The sequence below is a fragment of the Monodon monoceros genome, unplaced genomic scaffold (assembly GCF_005190385.1).
Source record: "Monodon monoceros isolate NGI ecotype Baffin Bay Population unplaced genomic scaffold, NGI_Narwhal_1 Super_Scaffold_12, whole genome shotgun sequence".
NCBI classification, from domain to species: Eukaryota; Metazoa; Chordata; class Mammalia; order Artiodactyla; family Monodontidae; genus Monodon; species Monodon monoceros.
In genome coordinates, this window is record NW_021703768.1 from 143,823,260 (window position 1) to 143,844,849 (window position 21,590).

The following is a 21,590-nucleotide window of genomic DNA, read 5'->3' on the forward strand; positions in this document are numbered from 1 at the left end:
GCTTGGATGCAATGTTGCTCAGGGGCCATAGGGAAGCTGGTTGCTTGGTGCTTGGATGCAATGTTGCTCAGGGGCCATAGGGAAGCTGGTTGCTTGGTATTTTTAATCCAGATTTCTGGATAAATAGTATGATGATGATAATAATAATATAACTATAAATACCATTTATTGTCTACTATGTGCCAGGCACTTTACTCTTGGGGGCTGACTCTCCCCTACTGCTGTGATATAAACTCCATTGAGGCTCCACCAACACAAGAAAAACATCAAGTATGAACCTCTTTGGAAAGGCCAGCAGAATACATTTGCAGAGGAACGGAAAAAGGATTTCTGGCTGAGAGAGGAGAACTTCCCAGGTAACAAAGGCACTAGACCTGCTCTCGGTATGGGGGCGCCATGGGGAGATTTGCTTCCTGAGTGCACATTCTGGAAGGCTTGAGCCCACCCAACACATTAAAGATAAAGAATGGAGCTACTGCATTCTGACACCAGAATATAATCCAGGGAGCAGGAAAGTGTGGTGTGTGGCGGGTGGGAGGCTGGGGTGAAGGGGTAGCTAAGACTCCCCCTCCTCTACCGTTCCCAGAGTGGGAAACAACTGTAGCCTTTGGCAGTAGGATAGAACTGCCAGTGGTACAGGACATGAACTAAACAAATGATGAATCATCACATCCCTGTTCTGAAAGTTCTGTGACGATGTAACACTAATAAGCTTTTCCATCCAGGTGGAAAACACAAAGAAGATTTCCCCAGTCCAGGAAGATTCCCGGGGTGAAGAGAATTGAGTTGGCCTGAAGCAGGATGGTGGTTCAGAACCATGGATGGCTCCGTGACCCTCTCCCAAGTCTGCCCTCGCTCACCAACACCCCTTAGTCAGTAGCAGAGGGATGAGGTGCGCGGATGTAGGAACCAAGGGTGAGGTTTTACAAGCAGCTGAGGGTGATGCTCTGAAGCTGCATAAGGCGGGGAGCAGGTGGGGGAGGAAGCAGGGGACCTTTACTCACAAGGTTCGAATCTTCGGCATGTGGTTGAAGCTGGTGACCAGGATGCGGCTAATGTTGTTGTTATTGAGAGTGCTGTGGAGAGAGAGGAGAAACAGGTCAACAGGGCAGCCGTGCGGCAGGTACCAGGATGCTTATGGAAGGTGGGGAGGGGATGGATGTGACTGCAAGAGGGACCATCGATCAACAACCATGGGTCAGTTGGTGCAGCAGCCGGAGACAAGTGGACGGGTCTCCAGATGATAAGAGAATCCCTGATTCCTTTTACAAGTGGATCCCTCCTTTCCTCTGCTGCCCTCTCAGTACTCACTTACCTACCTGGAGCAATAAGCTTGCCTCCTGAAATCCTACTGTGTTCTTAGTGCTTCGTTACAACGTCGCTGATTCCCACAACTACAATGCCAGTTACATATTCTTGTCCTCATTTTAGAGAGAAGGAAACGGATACAAAACATCTTTCTTAGTTGCACACAACCCTACAGGGGAGGCTTTATCCTTGTGTTATAGATGAGGCAGCTGAGCTTCGGAGAAGTAAACCTACTTTTCCAAGGACTCACAGCTATTAAGCTGTGGACATGGGATTTGAACCCAGTACTCGCTTGCTCCAAACTCCTTGCTCTGCCCATTATACATACTGCCTCATGCAGGATGCTATGTGGATAGGTTATTTTATGAGTATTTTCCAGCCATCTTCTGGCTCTTTAAGCACATCTTGTCTGAAGTGAGTCTGTGAGCTCTGTGAGCACAGGGATTCAGTCTCTACTTGCTTGTGCCTCCCGATGACCATGGATGGGGGCTCCTCCAGTGCAGCATTGACACTGACTGGTATCTTTGTACAGGGTAAAGGGAAGAGACGGATGTGAGCCCCATAAATGGACCAGAATGAAATCAGGCTGTAGGTAAGTACGGCCCTGGGCTTACCCTTCTAGAAGGACCTATTACGGGAGCCCAGGGAAAGCATGGCAGCCAAGGAAACCATGTGCAGAGGTGGAAATGTTACGTAGCCGAAGGGCCTGTCTAGGTCGGTTATTTCAGTGGCTATGCAGACAGAGGCAACCGTTCGCGGCAAGACTGGACCTAGTTCTCAGCTCTCTGACCCACACCTGCCTCACTTTGCATCCCAAAGAGCAGGAGTTGGATACAGCCCATGGTACACTCCTTCGTGATGGCCACTTGCTCCTGTGCTCCCCCAAGGCCACATCAGATACCCTCTTATCACCCACCCCCTCCTCTTACCCTCCCACGGGGTCCCACTGGCCCAGGAAGGAGTCTTTCTTTGGAAGCCTTCACTGGTTAAAACAGACTTCTTTTGCCCCTGGCTCTCGGTAAACACATTATCTTGCTCTTAAAACGCCCTCTAACATTTTCTATCTTATGCATTACTACAGTCCCAAGGCCTGGTCCATACATGGTTCAGATTGAGTCTTATATATCCTAGTTGTGTGGTCTCGGGCCAATGATCAACATCTCTTAACCACAGCTTCTTCATCGGCAGAAGGAGGCAGGCAATGGTACCTACCTCACAGGCTGGTAAAAGGCTTAGCAGACAGTATGTGCTCAGTCATTGAGGCTACCGTTTAACTGATGTTGGTGGAGAGAATCTAGTCCTGTCCTGGTCATTCCTGTTCCCCTCACACAACCCCAACCCCCAAGGGAATATAAACAGAGGTTTGTCTGGCACACAGTGGCCCCCAAACACACCCCACCCCACCCAAGGGGCCCTGCACAGATGCTTTCTCCCCTGGGGACACTAGTCGCAGGAGGATTCCAGGGACCACATACCCCTCACCCCAGGCTATGCCTCAAGGCCTTTGGCCAAAAAGGCCAGGAGGAAATCTATTTACACAGAGGCACAGAACCTAATACTTTTTCCTCCCTCCCCCCCATTTTTCTTCTGCACCTACCTTGTGTCTGGCATTATTTTAGGCATAGAGTATGATAAAGAGGAATGAACCAGATTTACACTGCCTGCTTCTGCCCACTCTGAAACTTTACTAATGCACCAATTCAGACACTTGACATTTTATGAAGTTGAACCTACATAGCTATTTTGTTTCACGCGGCTTATCTTTTCTATAAGTGTGTGTGTGTGTGTGTGTGTGTGCGTGTGTGTGTGTGTGTGAATCCATCCTATCTCCATCCACCCAGGAAGTGTTCAGAGCACGTCATCAGACAGGGCGGAAGAATCTGTCCTTCCCATCGATCCGGGCTCTCCTGCCTTGGTAGGGAGTTTCCGAGGAGCGAGGGCTATGTTCGCCATCCCACCCCCTCTCCAGCGGATTAAGAATGCCTCCAGGGCAGAAACAATGCCTTTATTTCTGCTTCTATCCATCCCAGAGTTCTAGGCTCCACACCTGGGGGATACCTAGTTAGGGTCGTTGACTCACTACCAGACAAAAATCTGAGTGTCCCCCTTATCTCAAAAGCAAAGAGCAAGAAGCCTTTGCAGAAAAGAGGCTTCCTTCCAAACATACCCAGCAACTCAACATCAGGCTGAGTTCACAGCCAGCCCTAGTTTAGCTGAATATACAGTGCAGTTATATGCCGGGCTTGGATTGTAACTGCATCCGGCAGTCGTCCGGCAGCGATGACTTATTAATGTATGACTACACGGATATTTAAATGTGAGCCGTAATGAGGGCTATAAAACATTTACGATAATAGCAATTATTCCCGAACCCAAGTGACTAAACACAGTATTCAGACCTTCATGATTTGCTGTGTGGGGCTGCCCGGCCCAGGGACGTCAGAGGGTTGCTAACCTCTTAGATGCTGATCTCCATGGCAGCTACAGTTTCTTTTTCCCTAATAAACACAGATTTATTCGATTTCCAGTCTTGGTGGCTTTTGCCCATGCAGGGAGCACTCTGCTCTCTCTGGTTCTTGTGTCCCAGCCTAAGCAGCGGGCATTTGATGGAGATGTCACTGTCATAACCCTGATGCAGAACAGAAGAGCAGAGTGGGTGAGCATGGCCTCAAAGGCAACGACCTGGTTTAGATTCTGCCTCTGCCACTTACAGCCCGTGCAACCACGAGTAAGTTTTCATAATCTTATTAAGCTTCCTCCTCTGTAACACGGGGCAGATAGCAGCATTGATCTCACAGAGCTTTCCTGGTGATTAAACGAGATGGTACTAATAATTGCCAACATTAACCGCGAGCTTATTTTATGCCAGGCAGGCACTGGGCTGAGGGTCCTACTTGTCATCTCATTTCTATAACCACCCGATGAGGCAGGCACCTTTCTATCACCTCCATGTCATGGATGAAGCAAGTGGTGGTCCCAGGACTTAAATCCACACAAGCCTGACTCCAGAAATGACACCTGCCTTAGTTGTCTAAGGCTGCTGTAACAGATTACCACACCTTCTGTGGTTTAAAGCAACGTAAACTTATCCTCATACAGTCTGGAGGTCAGAAGTCTCAAATGGGTTCACGGGACTGTGTTTCTTCTGGAGGCCTCAAGAGGAGAATTCATTTCCTTGTCTTTTGCGGCTTGTAGAGGCCACCATATTCCCTGGCTCATGGCCCCTTCCTTGTATCACTCTGACCTCTTGCTTCTGTTGTCACATCTCCTACTGTTCACTCTGATGTCCTGCCTCCCTCTTAAGAGGACCTGTGTGATGACACTTAGAGCCTGACTGGATAATCCAGGATAACCTCCCCATCTCAGGATTCTTAGTCATATATGCCAAGTTCCTTTTGCCACATAAGGTATGATTCATAAGTTCCTGGGATGAGGACATGAACATCTTTGGGGCGACATTATCCAGCTGACCATCACGCCCTTGAAACGGGGCACGGAAAGCACACTTGTTAGCACACTGCCTGGCTCATAGGCAGTGATCGGTAATTATTAGCTATTATTACTGTAGTTTGTGTTTGTTTGGTCCTTTATGGTTTACAGTATACTTTCACATTCATCTTATTTGGTACCTGAAGCACTCTGAGGTTGAAATTATTATCCCCATCTTGCAGATGAGCAATTTGAGGCTATAAGACATAAGAGACCTACCCAGGGTAGCAACGAGCTCCTAGAGGATTCAGGACTCACTACTCTTTCTTTTCACAGTTTCTCCCAACTTTATCACTGCCTCCTGTTTTCAGGGCAAGTTTGTTACTCCAGCAAAGATATTCTCTGTCATTTCCACTCAGGGACCCAAAGCCGGAAATAACTGAGCAAGCCTCCCATTGCCTCTTGTTCTAGAAACTTTCTTGAAAGTTAATCAACAGAAAAAAATAAATGGTTTGGTCTAACAATGACCCACCTCCACCCCCATTAGATGACTGCCCAAGCCTAACCTATGGTGACCTCATCAACCTCACCTTATTTATTACTTCCATTTCCTGGAAGAGTTTTGCTAGTTCTAGAATCTAGCTTTAATCTCACTGCCCTGTTCCTATTGAGAAGATATGCTCTACCCCGAGTCGCCCCAGTTACTTCTGGGGCCCCACTTACTTCTCCAAATAAGTGCTCTTAATTCAGCATTTTCCGTCAGCTTTCAAGCTCAAGTTCAGGGTCACATTAATTCTATGAAACTTCAAGACTGTCCTGGCCTCCCCTATTTGTACCATGACAAGCTACTGAATGGGCATTTCAGTATGAACTAGAAATAATGCAATTTCCCCCCATCGGATTTATTTATTTAGTTAGTTAGTTATTTTTTAAATTGGGGTATAGTTCTTTTACCATGTTGTGTTAGTTTCTACTGTACAGCAAAGTGAAGTGGAGTTCCCTGTGCTGTACAGCAGGTTCTTATTAGTTATCTATTTTATACATATTAGTGAATATACGTCAACCCTAATCTCCCAATTCATCCCACCCCCAACCCCTCGCTTTCCCCCCTTGGTGTCCATATATTCGTTCTCTAAATCTGTGTCTCTATTTCTGCCTTGCAAACTGGTTCATCTGTACCATTTTTCTAGATTCCACATATATGCGTTAATATATGATATTTGTTTTTCGCTTTCTGACTTACTTCACTCCGTATGACAGGCTCTAGGTCCGACCCCGTCTCTGCAAATGACCCAATTTCACTCCTTTCTATGGCTGAGTAGTATTCCGTTGCGTATATGTATCACATTTTCTTTATCCCTTTGTCCGTCGATGGACATTTAGGTTGCTTCCATGTCCTGGCTATTGTAAATAGTGCTGCAGTGAACATTGTGGTACATGACTCTTTTTGAATTATGGTTTTCTCTGGGTATATGCCCAACAGTGGGATTGCTGGGTCATATGGCAGTTCTGTTTTTAGTTTTTTAAGGAACCTCCATACTGTTCTCCATAGTGGCTGTATCAACTTACATTCCCACCAACAGTGCAAGAGGGTTCCCTTTTCTCCACACCCTCTCCAGCATTTATTGTTTGTAGATTTTTTGATGATGGCCATTCTAACCGGTGTGAGGTGACACCTCATTGTAGTTTTGATTTGCATTTCTCTAATTAGTGATGTTGAGCAGCTTTTCATGTGCGTCTTGGCCATCTGTATGTCTTCTTTGGAGAGGTGTCTATTTAGGTCTTCTGCCCATTTTTGGATTGGGTTGTTTGTTTTTTTAATATTGAGCTGCATGAGCTGTTTATATACTTTGGAGATTAGTCCTTTGTCCATTGATTCGTTTGCAAATATTTTCTCCCATTCTGAGGGGTGTCTTTTCCCCTTGTTTATAGTTTCCTTTGCTGTGCAAAAGCTTTTAAGTTTCATTAGGTTCCATCTGTTTATTTTTATTTTCACTACTCTAGGAGGTCAGTCAAAAAAGATCTTGCTGTGATTTATGTCAAAGAGTGTTCTTCCTATGTTTTCCTCTAAGAGTTTTATAGTGTCCAGTCTTACATTTAGGTCTTTAATCCATTTTGAGTTTATTTTTGTATGGTGGTAGGAAGTGTTCTAATTTCATTCTTTTACATGTAGCTGTCAAGTTTCCCCAGCACCACTTATTGAAGAGACTGTCTTTCCTCCATTATATATCCTTGCCTCCTTTGTCATAGATTAGTTGACCATAGGTGTGTGGGTTTATCTCTGGGCTTTCTATCCTGTTCCATTGATCTGTATTCCTGTTTTTGTGCCAGTACCATATTGTCTTGATTACTGTAGCTCTGTAGTGTAGTCTGAAGTTAGGGAGTCTGATTTCTCCAGCTCCTTTTTTCTTTCTCAAGATTGCTTTGGCTATTCGGGGTCTTTTGTGTCTCCATACAAATATTAAGATTTTTTGTTCTAGTTCTATGAAAAATGCCATTGGTAATTTGATAGTGGTTGCCCTGAATTTGTAGATTGTTTTGGGTAGTACAGTCATTTTCACAATATTGATTATCCCAATCCAAGAACACGGTATATCTCTCCGTCTGTTTGTATCGTCTTTGATTCCTTTCATCAGTGTCTTATAGTTTTCTGCATACAGGTCTTTTGCCTCCTTAGGTAGGTTTATTCCTAGGTATTTTATTCTTTTTGTTGCAACAGTGAATGGGATTGTTCCCTTAATTGTTGTTAGTGTATAGGAATGCAAGAGATTTCTGTGCATTAGTTTTATATCCTGCAGCTTTACCAAATTCATTGATTAGCTCTAGTAGTTTTCTGGTGGCATCTTTAGGATTCTCTATGTATAGTATCATGTCATCTGCAAACAGTGACAGTTTTACTTCTTCTTTTCCAATTTAGATTCCTTTTATTTCTTTTTCTTCTCTGATTGCTGTGGCTAGGACTTCCAAAACTATGTTGAATAATAGTGGCGAGAGTGGACATCCTTGTCTTATTCCTGATCTTAGAGGAAATGCTTTCAGTTTTTCACCATTGAGAATGATGTTTGCTGTGGGTTTGTCGTATATGGCCTTTATTATGTTGAGGTAGGTTCCCTCAATGCCCACCTCCTGGAGAGTTTTTGTCATAAATGGGTGTTGAATTTTGTCAAAAGCTTTTTCTACATCTATTGAGATGATCATATGTTTTTTTCTTCTTCAATTTGTTAATGTGGTATATCACATTGATTGATTTGCATATATTGAAGAATCCTTGCATCCCTGTGACAAATCCCACTTAATCATGGTGTATGATCCTTTTAATGTGTTGTTGGATTCTGTTTACTTGTATTTTGTTGAGGATTTTTGCGTCTATATTCATTAGTGATACTGGTCTGTAATTTTCTTTTTTTGTAGTATCTTTATCTGCTTTTGGTATCAGGGTGATGATGGTGGTCTTGTAGAATGAGTTTGGGAGTGTTCCTTCCTCTGCAATTTTTTTTTTTTTTTTTTTTTTTTTTGCGGTACGCGGGCCTCTCACTGTTGTGGCCTCTCCCGTTGCGGAGCACAGGCTCCGGACGCGCAGTCTCAGCGGCCATGGCTCACGGGCCCAGCTGCTCTGCGGCATGTGGGATCATCCCGGACTGGGGCACAAACCCGTATCCCCTGCATCGGCAGGCGGACTCTCAACCACTGCCCTACCAGGGAAGCCCCTATGCAATTTTTTACAAGAGTTTGAGAAGGATACCCCGTGGCATTTAAAAGACAGTCCATCTACCTCCCATTTCTCTCTTATGAAGCCCTTACTTACCGCATTATATATACTATATTTCTATTGAGACTAACCTGTATTCTGTCTAGTCTCTCTTCTGTTTTGTCATAATTGGAGCATTAATGTCTAATGAAAAGGGACTGTTTTCCATATTCAAATCATCTGTGTGGACCATGCTACTTCTACCAGTGGATCCCACTCTCTCTTGCTTGTGAGCACTAGAAAGGGGGCATTAAACCTTTTTTCCAGGGCACTAGGGGATTAGTGGACTTACTATTGCTCCTATAGTGCATGTAATTGAACACTGGTACCTGGACAAAGTTTGTGTTTCCCTGTGCTCCTTAGCTAAATACTGGGGCATCCAGGCAAGACAAGGGCTCCTAGTCACAATGTATGTATGAAGCAGTGGTACACATACCGGTCTGTTCCAGGGGTTGGCAAACTACTGCCTAAAGGCTAAAGCCCATCCAATGCAGCCTGTTTTTGTAAATACAGTTTTACCCATTTGTTTATGTACTGTCTATGGCTGCTTTCACATTACAGCAGCTGAGTAGTTGCAACAGAGACCATATGGCCTGAAAGCCTAAAATATTTACTAACTGGCTTTTTATAAACCATGTTTGCTGCCCACTGGCTGCTCTAGAACTGGGCAGTTCCGGTCCTGTCTTTGCCAATGATTAGCTGTGATATGCTGGGCGAGTCACATAACTGCTTGGTAAGGAGAGGGGATTAGGTCAACGACTTTCAAAACTTAAAGACTGTAAAACATCGGCAGGAAAGCCCCAATGGCAAGTGGTAGGGCTGTGATTTAAAACCAGGCAATCTCACCCTAGAATCCACACTTCTTATTCCCATCCCATGCTCCCACCTGGGAAGCTGGGTCCCACTGCTCCTGGAACCTGTAATGCTGTGATGGAATGAGAGCCTAGCAGAAGGTCCTGTTCAAGAGATGGGGCAGGAGAACCCACCTTGGGATGGGCAGGGAATGAACTTGGACAGTGGTTCTCCAGGTGTGGTCCCCAGATCTGCAACATCACCTGTGGACTTGTTAAAGATGCATATTTTCAGTATATGCATCAGGGCAACCTACTGAATCAGCACCTCTGGTGTAGGCCCAGCTTTGTGTGTTTCAATGAATGAGACGATTCTTATGCAAGCTCAAGTTGGAGAACCAGTGAACTAGGGAAAAGGCTAAGGACAGAGCCTTGACCTGAATGTGGAGGGCAGCACGTGGCTGCCCCTGAGACCGAAGGCCTCTTGTGTGGAGAGCACAAGGGAGTTGGGTCTCTTCCTGTTTAGGGAGAGGCCCAAGTTCTTAAGTAGTACGCAGTCCTCAATGGAGGTGGCTGTGATCACTCTTCGAGAGGTCCGACTTGATTTCTGCCCCTGGCTCCCCAATGATCTCTGCTGAGGGCTAAAGTGTGGCTCTCCCTTGCATCACTCAAGATAACCATCTTTGATCTGGAGGAGCTAAGTCCAGCTGCAGCCACGCCACACTGGCAACCTTAATAAGGCTGACATTTCCCTCCGTCTCCTCCGATTAGGCCATTGCTTTGTCAAGCTGTGCTTTCCTGGCTCTGGGTGTAATCTGCGTGTTGTGTGTCCATAACACTATGTAATTGGCTCTAATGCAGCAATATTATCTGTGAGCATGCATCACATAATTGCAAAACCAGGCATCCACAGTAAGTGCCACTGCAGTCTCCCAGAGTGCCAAGCTTCCCGGGGGTGCTCTTGGAACCCCTCTTCTTCCCCTCCGCACAGGTGGGGATCCAGACTCCTTGGGTCAGATAGACCGTCTTGGTAGCTTGGCCCATTCATCTCCTGTCTCAAGGCAGGTTGAATTCTTCTTAAGTCTAGATAAATAAGGTGGTTCCCTCTTTAAGGGTCACCAGGAAGGAGACTCTTGGTGGGTCATCAGCAGCCATGGCCATGGCAACAGGGTGTCTTTTTAAAGTGAGTCTAGGGATTGATTCCCTGACTTGTACTTACAAATGTGGGAGCCCAGTGGCCAGCACTCTAAACGTAGGAGATGTAACTACCTGCCACAAGGCCTACATTGAATTCACAGGGCCAGGCACAACCAAAGTAGGCAGAATCATTTCCTAAAGAGCAGATGAGTGCAAACACTGTGGCTGGACCCTGTGGGAAATACCTAAATGGCTGCCATGTGGGCATGAAAGTACAGAGGGGTTCTGGTAGTATGTAGACCTCAAAGGGAGGGTCTGGCAGGGCTCACTTCTGCCTCTCCCTCTTGCTGTGTCAAAGCAGGCCTGGCTTGTCCTGGTCTTGCTTGGTGGGTGCTGACTGACAGCCATCATGGTACCAGGAATCAACCATGGTACCTACTGCTGATGACCAGGCCCTTCCACATGCTCCTGGATCCTGGGAATGTGAAAGCTGTTGGCTAGCTCGGCCCATTAGGCTGTGTGTAGGTGGCACCTCTGTGGAATTGGCCCTGGGAGAGCACACACTGAATGCCACTGGGCCTACCGAGGTCGAGAGAGGCATCCCCAAGCCTCTCTCCCAGCCCAGGGTCTCTCCCCAACTGCACTGACTCAGTCATTTTTGGATGAAGTTCCCTGACTGTTTCCTCCTATCAAAGCTGAACGTGACTTTCTCACCCAGCTATGCACTGTTCTGATTTGGCTGGAAGCTCTGGGAAATTCCAGAAATCAGGAAGAATAATGTACGATAACGTGTCCTTCGAGAAACCTAAACTGATGTTATAGGTTCTCCCATGAGCTCTCTGCTTTCCTCCAATGAGGTGGACTAGTAAAGGATACTACTTTGAGGTGAGCTTGCCAAGAACTTCCAATAAAGATGCCCATGATAATAACAACAACAATGCTGATGGTATTGATCATGTTTTTGCTAATTGCATGCATTATCTCATTTAATTCTTCCAACAATCCTGAGACACTCTTGTCATTTCCACTTTGGACCCTGGAAAGATCAATGAACTCTGCCCCGATCACATAACAGTAGAGTTGTGGAGCCAATATTCAAATCCAGGAAAGTGTCACACCAGATCCTATATTTTTTATCATTACACAAAGCTGCCTCTTACAGGACTGCCTTCGGCAGACATCGGCCGTCCAACTTCCCTGCCGTCCAGAGGTGGAGGTGAATCATACGTGTTAGTGGCAGACTCAGACCGGCCTGGCTTCGATGTGTCAGGGACACAGGTGTTTGCCTCGCTGTCAAGGCTGCTCAAAGCAACAGCATCACCCGACCCTCCTCTGGTCCCAGGAACAGAGAAAGCTCAGCACGGACAGGAGGACGGTAGTAGAGGCTACAGAGAAGAGAGGGCAATCGTGGCTCAACGCCTTCCAAGGTCCAGGCTTGGCCGATGAGTCTAAGTGTTGCCAAAAGCCGCCCTGACTGTTGGATTGGCCGATTGGGATTTTTCAGAACACCATGAAGAACCAAGAGTCCAGATCTGCCCCTTGAGAAAAGCTCATCTTTTGCCTGTTTGGAGCAGACAATGAGTCTCTGAGGGCAGATGGGGCAGGAGGAATGAAACATGGAGGGAGAGAGAAGAGAGAGGAGGGTGGGAAGCCATCTCCCTTACGGTACCTCCTCTCCTGGACTATCATGGGTGCTGCCTAATACCGATTTCCCTCATCTCCCTGAGGACCGTTTAAATTAAAGCTCATAACCATTGTGTGGGCATATAATGAAAACAACTGATGCTGCACGGATCAGCCCATTACTCTCAACTGTTAGAAAACATAATGACCTCACAAGGGGCCTTATTCACTGACGTATAGCAGTCGGGCTCTCATTTGACACCTCAAATTAGCAGCCAAAGCAATAACAGCTGGGGTTTTTGTCTCAATATTTGTACCCGACTCTAAAGTGATTTGGCACTGGGTGAGCGTTATTTTTAAACACAGAGCTCTCACCGCCAAGTAACATTTTAAATGGTCTCCAGGTGTCGTGTAAAACCTACAGAAATAAATAAACACAATCAGCTGCCAATTGGGGCCTCTGATGATATGGATTCCTTAACAAAAGGGCTTGTCTTTGGTCCTGCCTTCATTATACGTTCATATTATGACAGGCAGAAACTCATCTCCATCCACCCAGCGGAGCCTCAGTGTTAAAAAAAAAAAAAAAAAAAAAAAAGATGCCTGCAAAATAAATGTAAAAAGTGGAAGGGCAAAAGAGAAAGATGAATCTTCAAATCCCACCATTGCTCAGTCAGATGCTTGCGGTGTAAGTATTCGTGATGCTCCAGTGTTTTTGGTTCCTGGATTCTGAAGAACGCCTTACTCGTTTACTGAGATCATCACAGATACTGCCTAGTGGTGAGGCGGCATGATTCAACTGCCTCCCAATGACCAACTGAATTGTAAAATGTACCTTAAACGACAACATGAATGAGATGGCCTCAGTCTCCTAATTCTATTCCATCATCTGTAAACTGGGAGCCTGGACAATCAATCTTGTCTACTATATTATTTAGAAACCAGGCACTTTCCAGTGTGCAAGATGTCTGCTGGGGGTGAAAGAATGACCTCCAACTTACATGACTGGATAGATGAGTTTGTAATTGAGAGGGAGAGAAACAGACAGTGCCACCTCAGCTGCCTTTGAGCCAGGAAGAGAGGAAGAAGGGGAAAGTTCTTAAATACCCACGAACGTGTACACTAAGAGGCGGAAGACAGCACGTCTGTTTTATCCCCCGCTGTGTAGGCAGGACCTAGCTCTGTGTTTGGCACAAAGGATGACTCAATAAATATTTACTGAAGGAATGGGTGAGTTTCCAAATGCGAAGGGTCACGCTTTTGGCATCTTTCGATAAAAAGTAAATTTCCACTCTAAACCGCCTTCTGGGCTGATCTGGGAGTACAAAGTCAATTGCCTACAGGAGCGAGGCTTGATAGCTGAGGAACGGAACTGTGCGTAAACACAACTCTACTACTCGGGACCATCGCTTCTCGTTTCAAAGGTCTGCTGCTACGCTGGAATATGGGTGCAGTGCCGCCAGTTTTCTCCTTTTGTTAAAGAGAAAGCCAGACATCTAGAATTTTTACGTGAAATCTCCTTGTTCCTCCATATTGGTCATTAAATCGCCTGAAGGAGCTAAAGTCACAAAGGAAACGTACCCAGGGGCTGGATTTGGCTTGCAGAAGCCAGTTTTCAGTCTCTGAACCAAACGGATTACTTTAACAATCTGAATCAAATACAGATATTTAACATCTATATAGCACACGTGGGCTATATAAATAAATAAATCATCAAAGTATTTTAATGGCATTGTGGTGCTGTGTTGGTTAAAGCCTTCTTCCCATACCGCATCTCCTGAAGGGCAGGCTCTGGCTAAGGCACGCCCCAGGAACCTACTATTCAAACCGACTACCTTTAAACGGTTGAAAATTGATATTCAATGCTTCCCCCCCAGCCATCATTACTCGGGGACAAAGGGCCCTGAAGAAGTGTCTGTGTATAGGGTAGAACTGTGTTCCACCAGGTCTGTGCACTCTTGTCTGGTTCCTGTTTGCTACCCATCAGCTCTGTGGCTATAAACATGTAAGTCGTTTCTCGTGGACGGTTTGGAACTTAGCCACTTCAGAGCTGTCAGCAGAAAAAACTATACAGCGTGCCGGAAGGAGGCTCTGCTCTTGGGCTGAGATGTCAGAGGGAACTTGTTTTTACCTGCTGATGTTTGTAAGGGAAGGACTCTCTCAGGGAACTGGGTAGAGTTTACACTTCGGGCTATTTAAGGCTCAAAGACGGGGGTCCTTGGTGCTCACTCATAGGGCCTTGGGTCACCCCTGCTAGCTGGGATCAATGATGCAGAATTTGATCTCTTCCCAGACTGCCCTCTGACTGGGGTACCGGTATCCCCCAAGCAGTGGCTGCAGGACTGGAAGGCTCTAGAAAGGGAGGGTGTGTTCCCCGTGTTGAAGGTAAAATGTTCCCTCTGGTAAAACGCTGGAGATTAAGGGATGGTGAGATGGATAGGACATAGAGGCTGGCTCCACTAATTTTTGTTTCCTGCCTGCTAATATAGGGAAAGCTTAGATGGCAATATACAGCATTAGGTAACAGTCAACAGACCCATTTTCTGGCCTGGTTCTTCCGTGAAATTTTCCTACAGCTGTGGGCAAGTCACTTAACCTTTCTGGGGAGTTTCTTTCTCTTCAGATGAAGTGGTGGGACCAGTTGACCTCCAGGGTCTTCTCCCGGAGCCTGCAGTTCCACTCTCCAATTTCACTTGGGCTGATGTTGGCTCTAAAATGGCATTTCTGGAAATGGGAGTAGTTTTCCAGAAGGTGGTGGAAGGGATTGTGGATGCCCAGATCTATCCAGGTCTGCATAAAGACAGGACATCTGACCAAACTCTGAAAGCTGCAACCAGCCCCCGCTGTGAAGCATCTGAAAATAGTTGCACGGGGTCGGCTTTTTCTTTCTCTCTTTATGCAGACATCAGGCTCAGCTTCTGCGGGGTTAATGGGCTTGTTTCCCTAACTGCCTGCCACATCTTCCCCTTATGTATGGAGAAGCGATGGGTCTAGACAATGGGAGTGATTTTCCTCCCTAGTTGACTTTGTGGAAGTCATTTGCAGAGCTGAGAGAAGTGAATAATTGGGATCCAGAAACTCATTCACTCAGAGAGAGTTTTGCTTTGATGGGAGACGGTTTTAATAAGCCTACTCCTGGGCTTCAGTGAAAATAGGTCTTTTGGGGGTATAAGATCCAGATGTTTAAATTAAGAGAGAGAAAGGGCAGAGTGGCGGGGGGGAGGTGAGGGGAGTGGCAGGTATTTCAAAGTACCTAGCTTCAGAAAATATACCGTTTAAACACTGTGCTTATTAGTGGATGTGAAATGGCTCCAGGGGTTTGGAGCGGGGCAGGCAGGAGAGCTGGCCTGGTGGCAGCTATGGAGATTTGCAGAGGGCATGCCCTGTCCAAATGCGGTCCTTGCCCCTCAGCTCTAAACCTGCACTATCCGATCAGGCAGCCACAAGCTACGTGTGGCAATTTAAATTCATATCGAGTAAAATTAAACAAAGCTAAACATTTAGTTTCTTAGTTGCACTAGCCACCTTTCACGTGCTCTAGAGTCACATGTGGCTAGTGGCTATCATACTGGACAGCTCAGATATGAAACGTTTCCTTCATCACAGAGAGTCCTTTAGTGCAGGGGTTCCCGACCCCCAGGCCGCGGAACGGTACCCGGCCTCAGCCTGTTAGAAACCGGGCCGCACAGCAGGAGGTGAGTGGTGACAGACAGGCCTCATCTGCTGCTCCCCATTGCTCCCCATCGCTCACATTACGGCCTGAACCATCCCCTGCCCACCCCCTATTCCCTTGCGTGGAAAAATTGTCTTCCACGAAACCGGTCCCTGGTGCCAAATAGGTTGGGGACGGCTGCTTTAGTGCACAATGCTGCTCCGGAGTGTCATAGCCACATGTCAACCCAGGGCTGCCACAGCTTCTAAATATTCAAGGGAAGTTGAAATCATATACTTTTCTATAAAATTACCCAGGAGTTAAGTGTTGGGAATGAATTCTAATATTTTTAAACATTGGAAAGACCAAAAAATTAAAAAACAGAAAGAAATCAATCGATAAAACAGAGCTGATAGCCGGGGTCCTCAAAAGAGAATGGGCTCTCTACAGCTTTTCTACAGTGAGTCCAAAGATGGCCTTGGAGAAATAGAACCATTATTCCCTTCATCCCTCCTCCTCAACATCCCTTACTCGTGTGAGCCTTCAAAGATAGGAAGTGAAAGCTCAGGGAAAGGTAAAAACGATGCTCTGATTCTCCCCAGCTCTGTGTCTCTCTGTCTTCTCCATGCTCTCCTCCCCTCCATAAAGCCAAGTGACAGGAGGGATCAATTTCCTAGGATCTTGGCTTTCAGGACCCAGTTCTGTAGAGTAATGGACTCTTGGCCATAGGTAAGCCACGCCATCCAATATTCCACACCCTGGATGGAAGTGGCAGCATCAGTCATAGGCAGGTTTGAAGGGCATTCAAGAGCTGATAAGGGGCAAGGTACAAAAGGTGCTCAAACACTGGTCACCAAAGCCACTGTTGGCAGCTGGGGCATGGAGAAAGGGTAGTGTCTGACCATCGGCACAGGAGCGCCTTTTCAAATCAGCATAGAAGCTCTGTTTCGGGAGTGAACTGACCCCTGAATGCGTTTGGCAGCTCTGAGGCATTTCCTCACCAGCCACATGCTCCTGAGAGAAAACCCTCTAGGATATTTTTTTCAAAGATGCAAAGGTATTTTCCCATTTTGTTTTAGGTGGGACAAAGCAAACCTAAAGGCTGCCCCCAAACCTAGTTTGTCAGGCCAGAATTTCAGCCCAGAGACCTAGTGGCTGTAGTCTACAGCCCTTGGGGACAGCAAGACTGTTACCTGATTCCACCTAAGTACTGCTCATAGGAGATGCTGACAGCGGGAGTCTTACTGATTCAAGACTCTCTGTTGGTGAGGAACGATTCAATGATCTTCACCATATCCTCTCAATTCAGGAATGAAGAGCAATACATTTTCAATTCAGAAACTAAACTAGCCTTTAGTGAACAGGAAAATGAAATAAAATGGAAACCACCAGAACCCCCCAGATTCTAGTTTCTTGAACTATTAAAGGGCTACTTTTTTTTTTTTGCGGTACGCGGGCCTCTCACTGTTGTGGCCTCTCCCGTTGCGGAGCACAGGCTCCGGACGCTCAGCGGCCATGGCTCACGGGCCCAGCCGCTCCGCGGCACGTGGGATCTTCCCGGACCGGGGCACGAACCCGCGTCCCCTGCATCGGCAGGCGGACTCTCAACCACTGCGCCACCAGGGAAACCCAAGGGCTGCTTAATTAAATGGAAAAGATTATTTTACATTTCAAAGAAATGTTCACTTTTTCCTTAAGCTGATGTTCTCAAAATCAAGTTTGTCATTTTAAGAGCTTGACTATGATCCAGCTCCCAGTCTGGGTGACTATGAAGGAGGGGTGTGCATTTATGGGAAACCCAGTTCTCTTCCTAGTACTTTGAGGGTTGAATGGAAGTTAACTATGTTTTCCACAAAGTACAAATTTAATCCTAATTGCCTCAACAAATCACAATTTGCAGCACAGTACCCAAAAAATTATATTCTGGAGATATTTTAAGACTTTCATTAAGCAATGACAGTTCTATATTCAAAGCTACGTCAGGATTAAACACCCTGATTCGGAAGGCTGTTGAAACAAATAAAATGTTTGCATCTCCCAGAGAAACCCAGGTGAAAATTTTGTAAATAAATGAAAATGAATCTTGTCTCTGTTAGAAAACACCAAATTTCACTGTGGCTATAATTTTGTTCATTATTAAAAAGAAAAAGAAAAAAAATCACCACTTAGCTAAAGGGATAAAAAAACCAAAGGTCATGTGAGAAATGTTTCAGTAAAATACTACATTGTTCAACATCTAAAATAATTCTGGGACAACCACAACCTTAGTTCTGTTCAGGGTCACGTCAAAACAGAGAATCTAGAGACTGGGGTGGGGTAAGCTTCAAATTCAATTAATTACAACCGACCCTCTGCATCCACGGGTGCCGCATCCCGGATTTAACCAATAGCGGACTGATCCGCGGGGATCTGGGATCCGCTGGATACGGCACCAGAGGATGCAGAGAGCCGACTGGTAATTTCAACTCAATTTGGTTCCATGAACTTTAACTGACCACCTACTATGTGCCAGGTTTCTGCAAGGCAGTGAACAGTATAGGAGTATTCTCTGACTTTGATTTTTATGAGCGTCCTGATGCGGCATCTGTTAGACATACGACTGAGGTATCTCCTTTAAACCCCAAAACTAGCCTAAGAATTGGTAAGAATGTTTCTCTTTTTCAAGGAAATGAACCCCAAACCATTCAGTTTGGTGGAGCTGGTTTGGCAACCAGTGCTAAGGGAGGACTGTAACTCCAGCAGCTCAGCCTTTGCCTCCTGCCATGTCTGGGGCAGTGTCGTGGAACGGGATGTGATGCTGATTAAGCTGAAGTCATAGGTTTAGATCTGAGCACCCTAGGGGGCAACTTTTCAAAAAGAAAGTCTGTGTTTCCTGAATTATTCTGGGCATTTACTACAGTGAATAATCTCACTAATGCATATAATTGTTTCTCTAGGATGTACTTTTATTTATTTTTTTTCTTGCGGTTCGCGGGCCTCTCACTGTTGTGGCCTCTCCCGTTGCGGAGCACAAGCTCCGGACGCGCAGGCTCAGAGGCCATGGCTCACGGGCCCAGGCACTCCGCGGCATGTGGGATCTTCCCGGACCGGGGCACGAACCCGTGTCCCTTGCATCGGCAGGCGGACTCTCAACCACTGCGCCACCAGGGAAGCCCCTAGGATGTACTTTTTAATTTTAATTTTTTTTGGTAGCAGAGCAGTTAAGTGCAGGGGATTTGATACTGAAGAGCAATCCCCTTCTTGTCCTTATCCGTGTAACCCTGGGCAAGTTATTCAACTTCTCCAAGCCTCAGTTTCCTCACTGGTAAAATGAGGAAATTACCAGAATCTACCTCGTAAGGGTGTAGAACGGGGTTATGTAAAATGCTGCATTCTGATATCTTATCACAGGGCCTGGAAGATAGAAGATGCTAAAACATGGAGGCTATAACAATAATTATAATATTTATAATAACTATACTAATAATTGGTATGATATCATTGCATTATATATCAACACATTATTATTATTTGTTAATCAGAGCATCTGGTTCCATATCCAGAGGAAGGTCATTTGAAGTGGAGGACACGCCACTACTTGCATTAAGCGCTGGGTTTTCTGAACTGGACCAACCATGTCTATAAATGTCCCAACACCCAGTATCCAGCACCCTGCAGCTGGGACAACCACCCTGTGCTAGGAGAGTGAGCACACCCTGATCTGGGTATCAGGACTGGTGTCAATTTCTTTTCACTGCCTTCTTGTATCAAAAAAGGACTTTCTTTTACATTCATTTTCTGTATCTACAAGTAGGGCTCAGGGTCAGGCCACGTCATACTTGCCTAGAGGTGGTTCAAGTAGAACTATGCTACAAGTCTGGTTAATTCACATCACCGTTTTAACTCAACTCTCTCTTCTCTAAACGTGGACTGAAAGGGAGCTCATTACCCAGGCTGATGCTGGGGTCTAGGGAGCAAGAAACAGGGTGGGAGGTATTTGTCTCTTGCTTCTCATCATGTGAATAAACCCAATTACAATTCTTTTAGAGTCAAAGGGAATTTGGAGGCAAGCTCAACTCCTGAGAAGAACTTCCCAGAAGATGAGACATGAGACATCATGTCTCATGGGCACCTGATGGCTTCTGAGGTACCCCTGTCCAGTCTGGGAGTCTTCGACTCCCCATTACTTAGCTCTGTCTGTGCTTGTCTATTCAACAATTCTGGTAAGCTCTCGCCTTTAGAGTTTGATCTGCCAGAGGACCTGCTCATTTAAAGCTTTACTGTCCCTGGTATCTGGCACTATGGTGGCACACAGTGCATCCTTGCTTCTTGGCTGGATTAAAGCAGGGGCTGCGTGGGTTGGCAGGTAACTGAAATGGGGGAAGGTCAGTGGGAAAGTGGAGTCTACATACCCCATCTACGGAGGGTATGTGCTTTTCAGTCACAGCTGACTGTTGCAATGCAGGAATGCAGCTCAGGGTTGCCAATGTTTCTGGTTCACCAAAAACCAAAGCTGGAATTCTGGACTTTTACAAAAAATAGCATCAATTTGCAATATGAAATGCTAATTTAAAATGGTAGGGTTTCCCTGGTGGCGCAGTGGTTGAGAGTCCGCCTGCCGATGCAGGGCACATGGGTTCGTGCCCAGGTCTGGGAAGATCCCACATGCCGTGGAGCGGCTGGGCCCGTGAGCCATGGCCGCTGAGCCTGCGCGTCCGGAGCCTGTGCTCCGCAACGGGAGAGGCCACACAGTGAGAGGCCTGCGTACCGCAAAAAAAAAAAAAAAGGTAAAAATCACTCCACGGGATTAAAAAAACCCTCATCTGTGGCCACAATGTAGTCTGTGATCTAGTTTGCAACCTCTGGTTTCGAGGGAGCTGAAAGCAGAATCTTTCTTTGATTCTGTCATGGACTAAAGTTTGTCCTCCCCCAACCTGCTAAATAATATAAAACATTTAATGATGAGGTTTGAAAGGACAACTGTGCTTAGGATCCCCAGTCTTACCAGGGGATTTCTTCTAAACAGCCTAACTGCCTGCAGGTGCCCACTGTGGGCAAAGAACATGGGATCAGGGGTCCGGAGATCCAGGTTCTAGTCCTTTGCTACCGCTAACTTGCTGTCGCCCTTGTCTAGTCTCCTAGCCAGGGCTAGGACTTGGGTGAGGGAAGTGGGGTGCCCTGGGTACAGAATGTTAGGAGGCGGGCCCCACTCTAGTCCCGACCCTGCTCTCAACCTCTCTGTGCCTTATCTCAACAATAAGAGGTCATCCTGGAGACAGCTAAGGTCCTTCCAGAACCAGCCTATGATGATGTCACTGAACTTCCAAAATTGGTAAGTGACATAAATGGGAGTGAGGCTTTCAAAACAGCATTCGCGGGTTATCTGCAGACCTGTCACATCTACGTGAAATTTGGCCAGTACTAGTGATTTATCAAGGGCAGACCACTCACGGAAAGCGCTTTCAGGATGTGTTCCTGACATCTTTAGCCTGGCATTTTTGGTAGCATATCTACTGAACTTCTGATTTGCTACAAGTAGTCAGGAGACAATGTCTGAGAATCTCTTCCCTTCTCCTGCAATACTGTTGAAACAAAATTAAATAATTTATTAACTAGGTTGTCTCATTTTTGTTTCATTTGTCCATACTCTTAATTTTTTCCCCATTGAACATTTTTCCGACCCAAGATGGCATGTCGGGGAGAGAGGAGCCTGGTAAAACTGGTGACACGCCTGGCTGTCCTCTACCTAGCTGACGGGGGCTAGAAACCCAGGGCTCAGAGTCCCTCCACAAATGATTCCTGACCAGCCAGGGAAACGCAGTCTTGGCATATTCGACCGTGGCTTAAACACGCCTTACTCAGAGAAAACCTAGTACGCGAACCGCCAAGTGTACAGATCAAGCAGAAATGAATGGTCCATGAT

The 21,590-nt window shown here is 46.1% G+C and overlaps 1 protein-coding gene across 2 annotated transcripts in view; it reads right to left on the bottom strand.

Moving 5' to 3' along the window:
* The window catches only part of SLIT3 (slit guidance ligand 3), a 620,113-nt gene that overhangs the window by 158,735 nt on the left and 439,788 nt on the right, over window positions 1-21,590 (bottom strand). Inside the window, exons 1-2 of one of the 2 annotated variants that reach the window (XM_029218174.1) lie at window positions 3,764-3,876; window positions 1,005-1,076 (exon numbers count right to left, since the gene is read on the bottom strand). In XM_029218174.1, the coding sequence (XP_029074007.1) occupies window positions 1,005-1,024 (20 nt within the window). In that variant the 5' untranslated portion in view covers window positions 1,025-1,076; window positions 3,764-3,876. Of the gene's footprint in view, window positions 1-1,004; window positions 1,077-3,763; window positions 3,877-21,590 lie in introns of those variants that run through there. The other variant, XM_029218173.1, reaches the window with a different exon arrangement.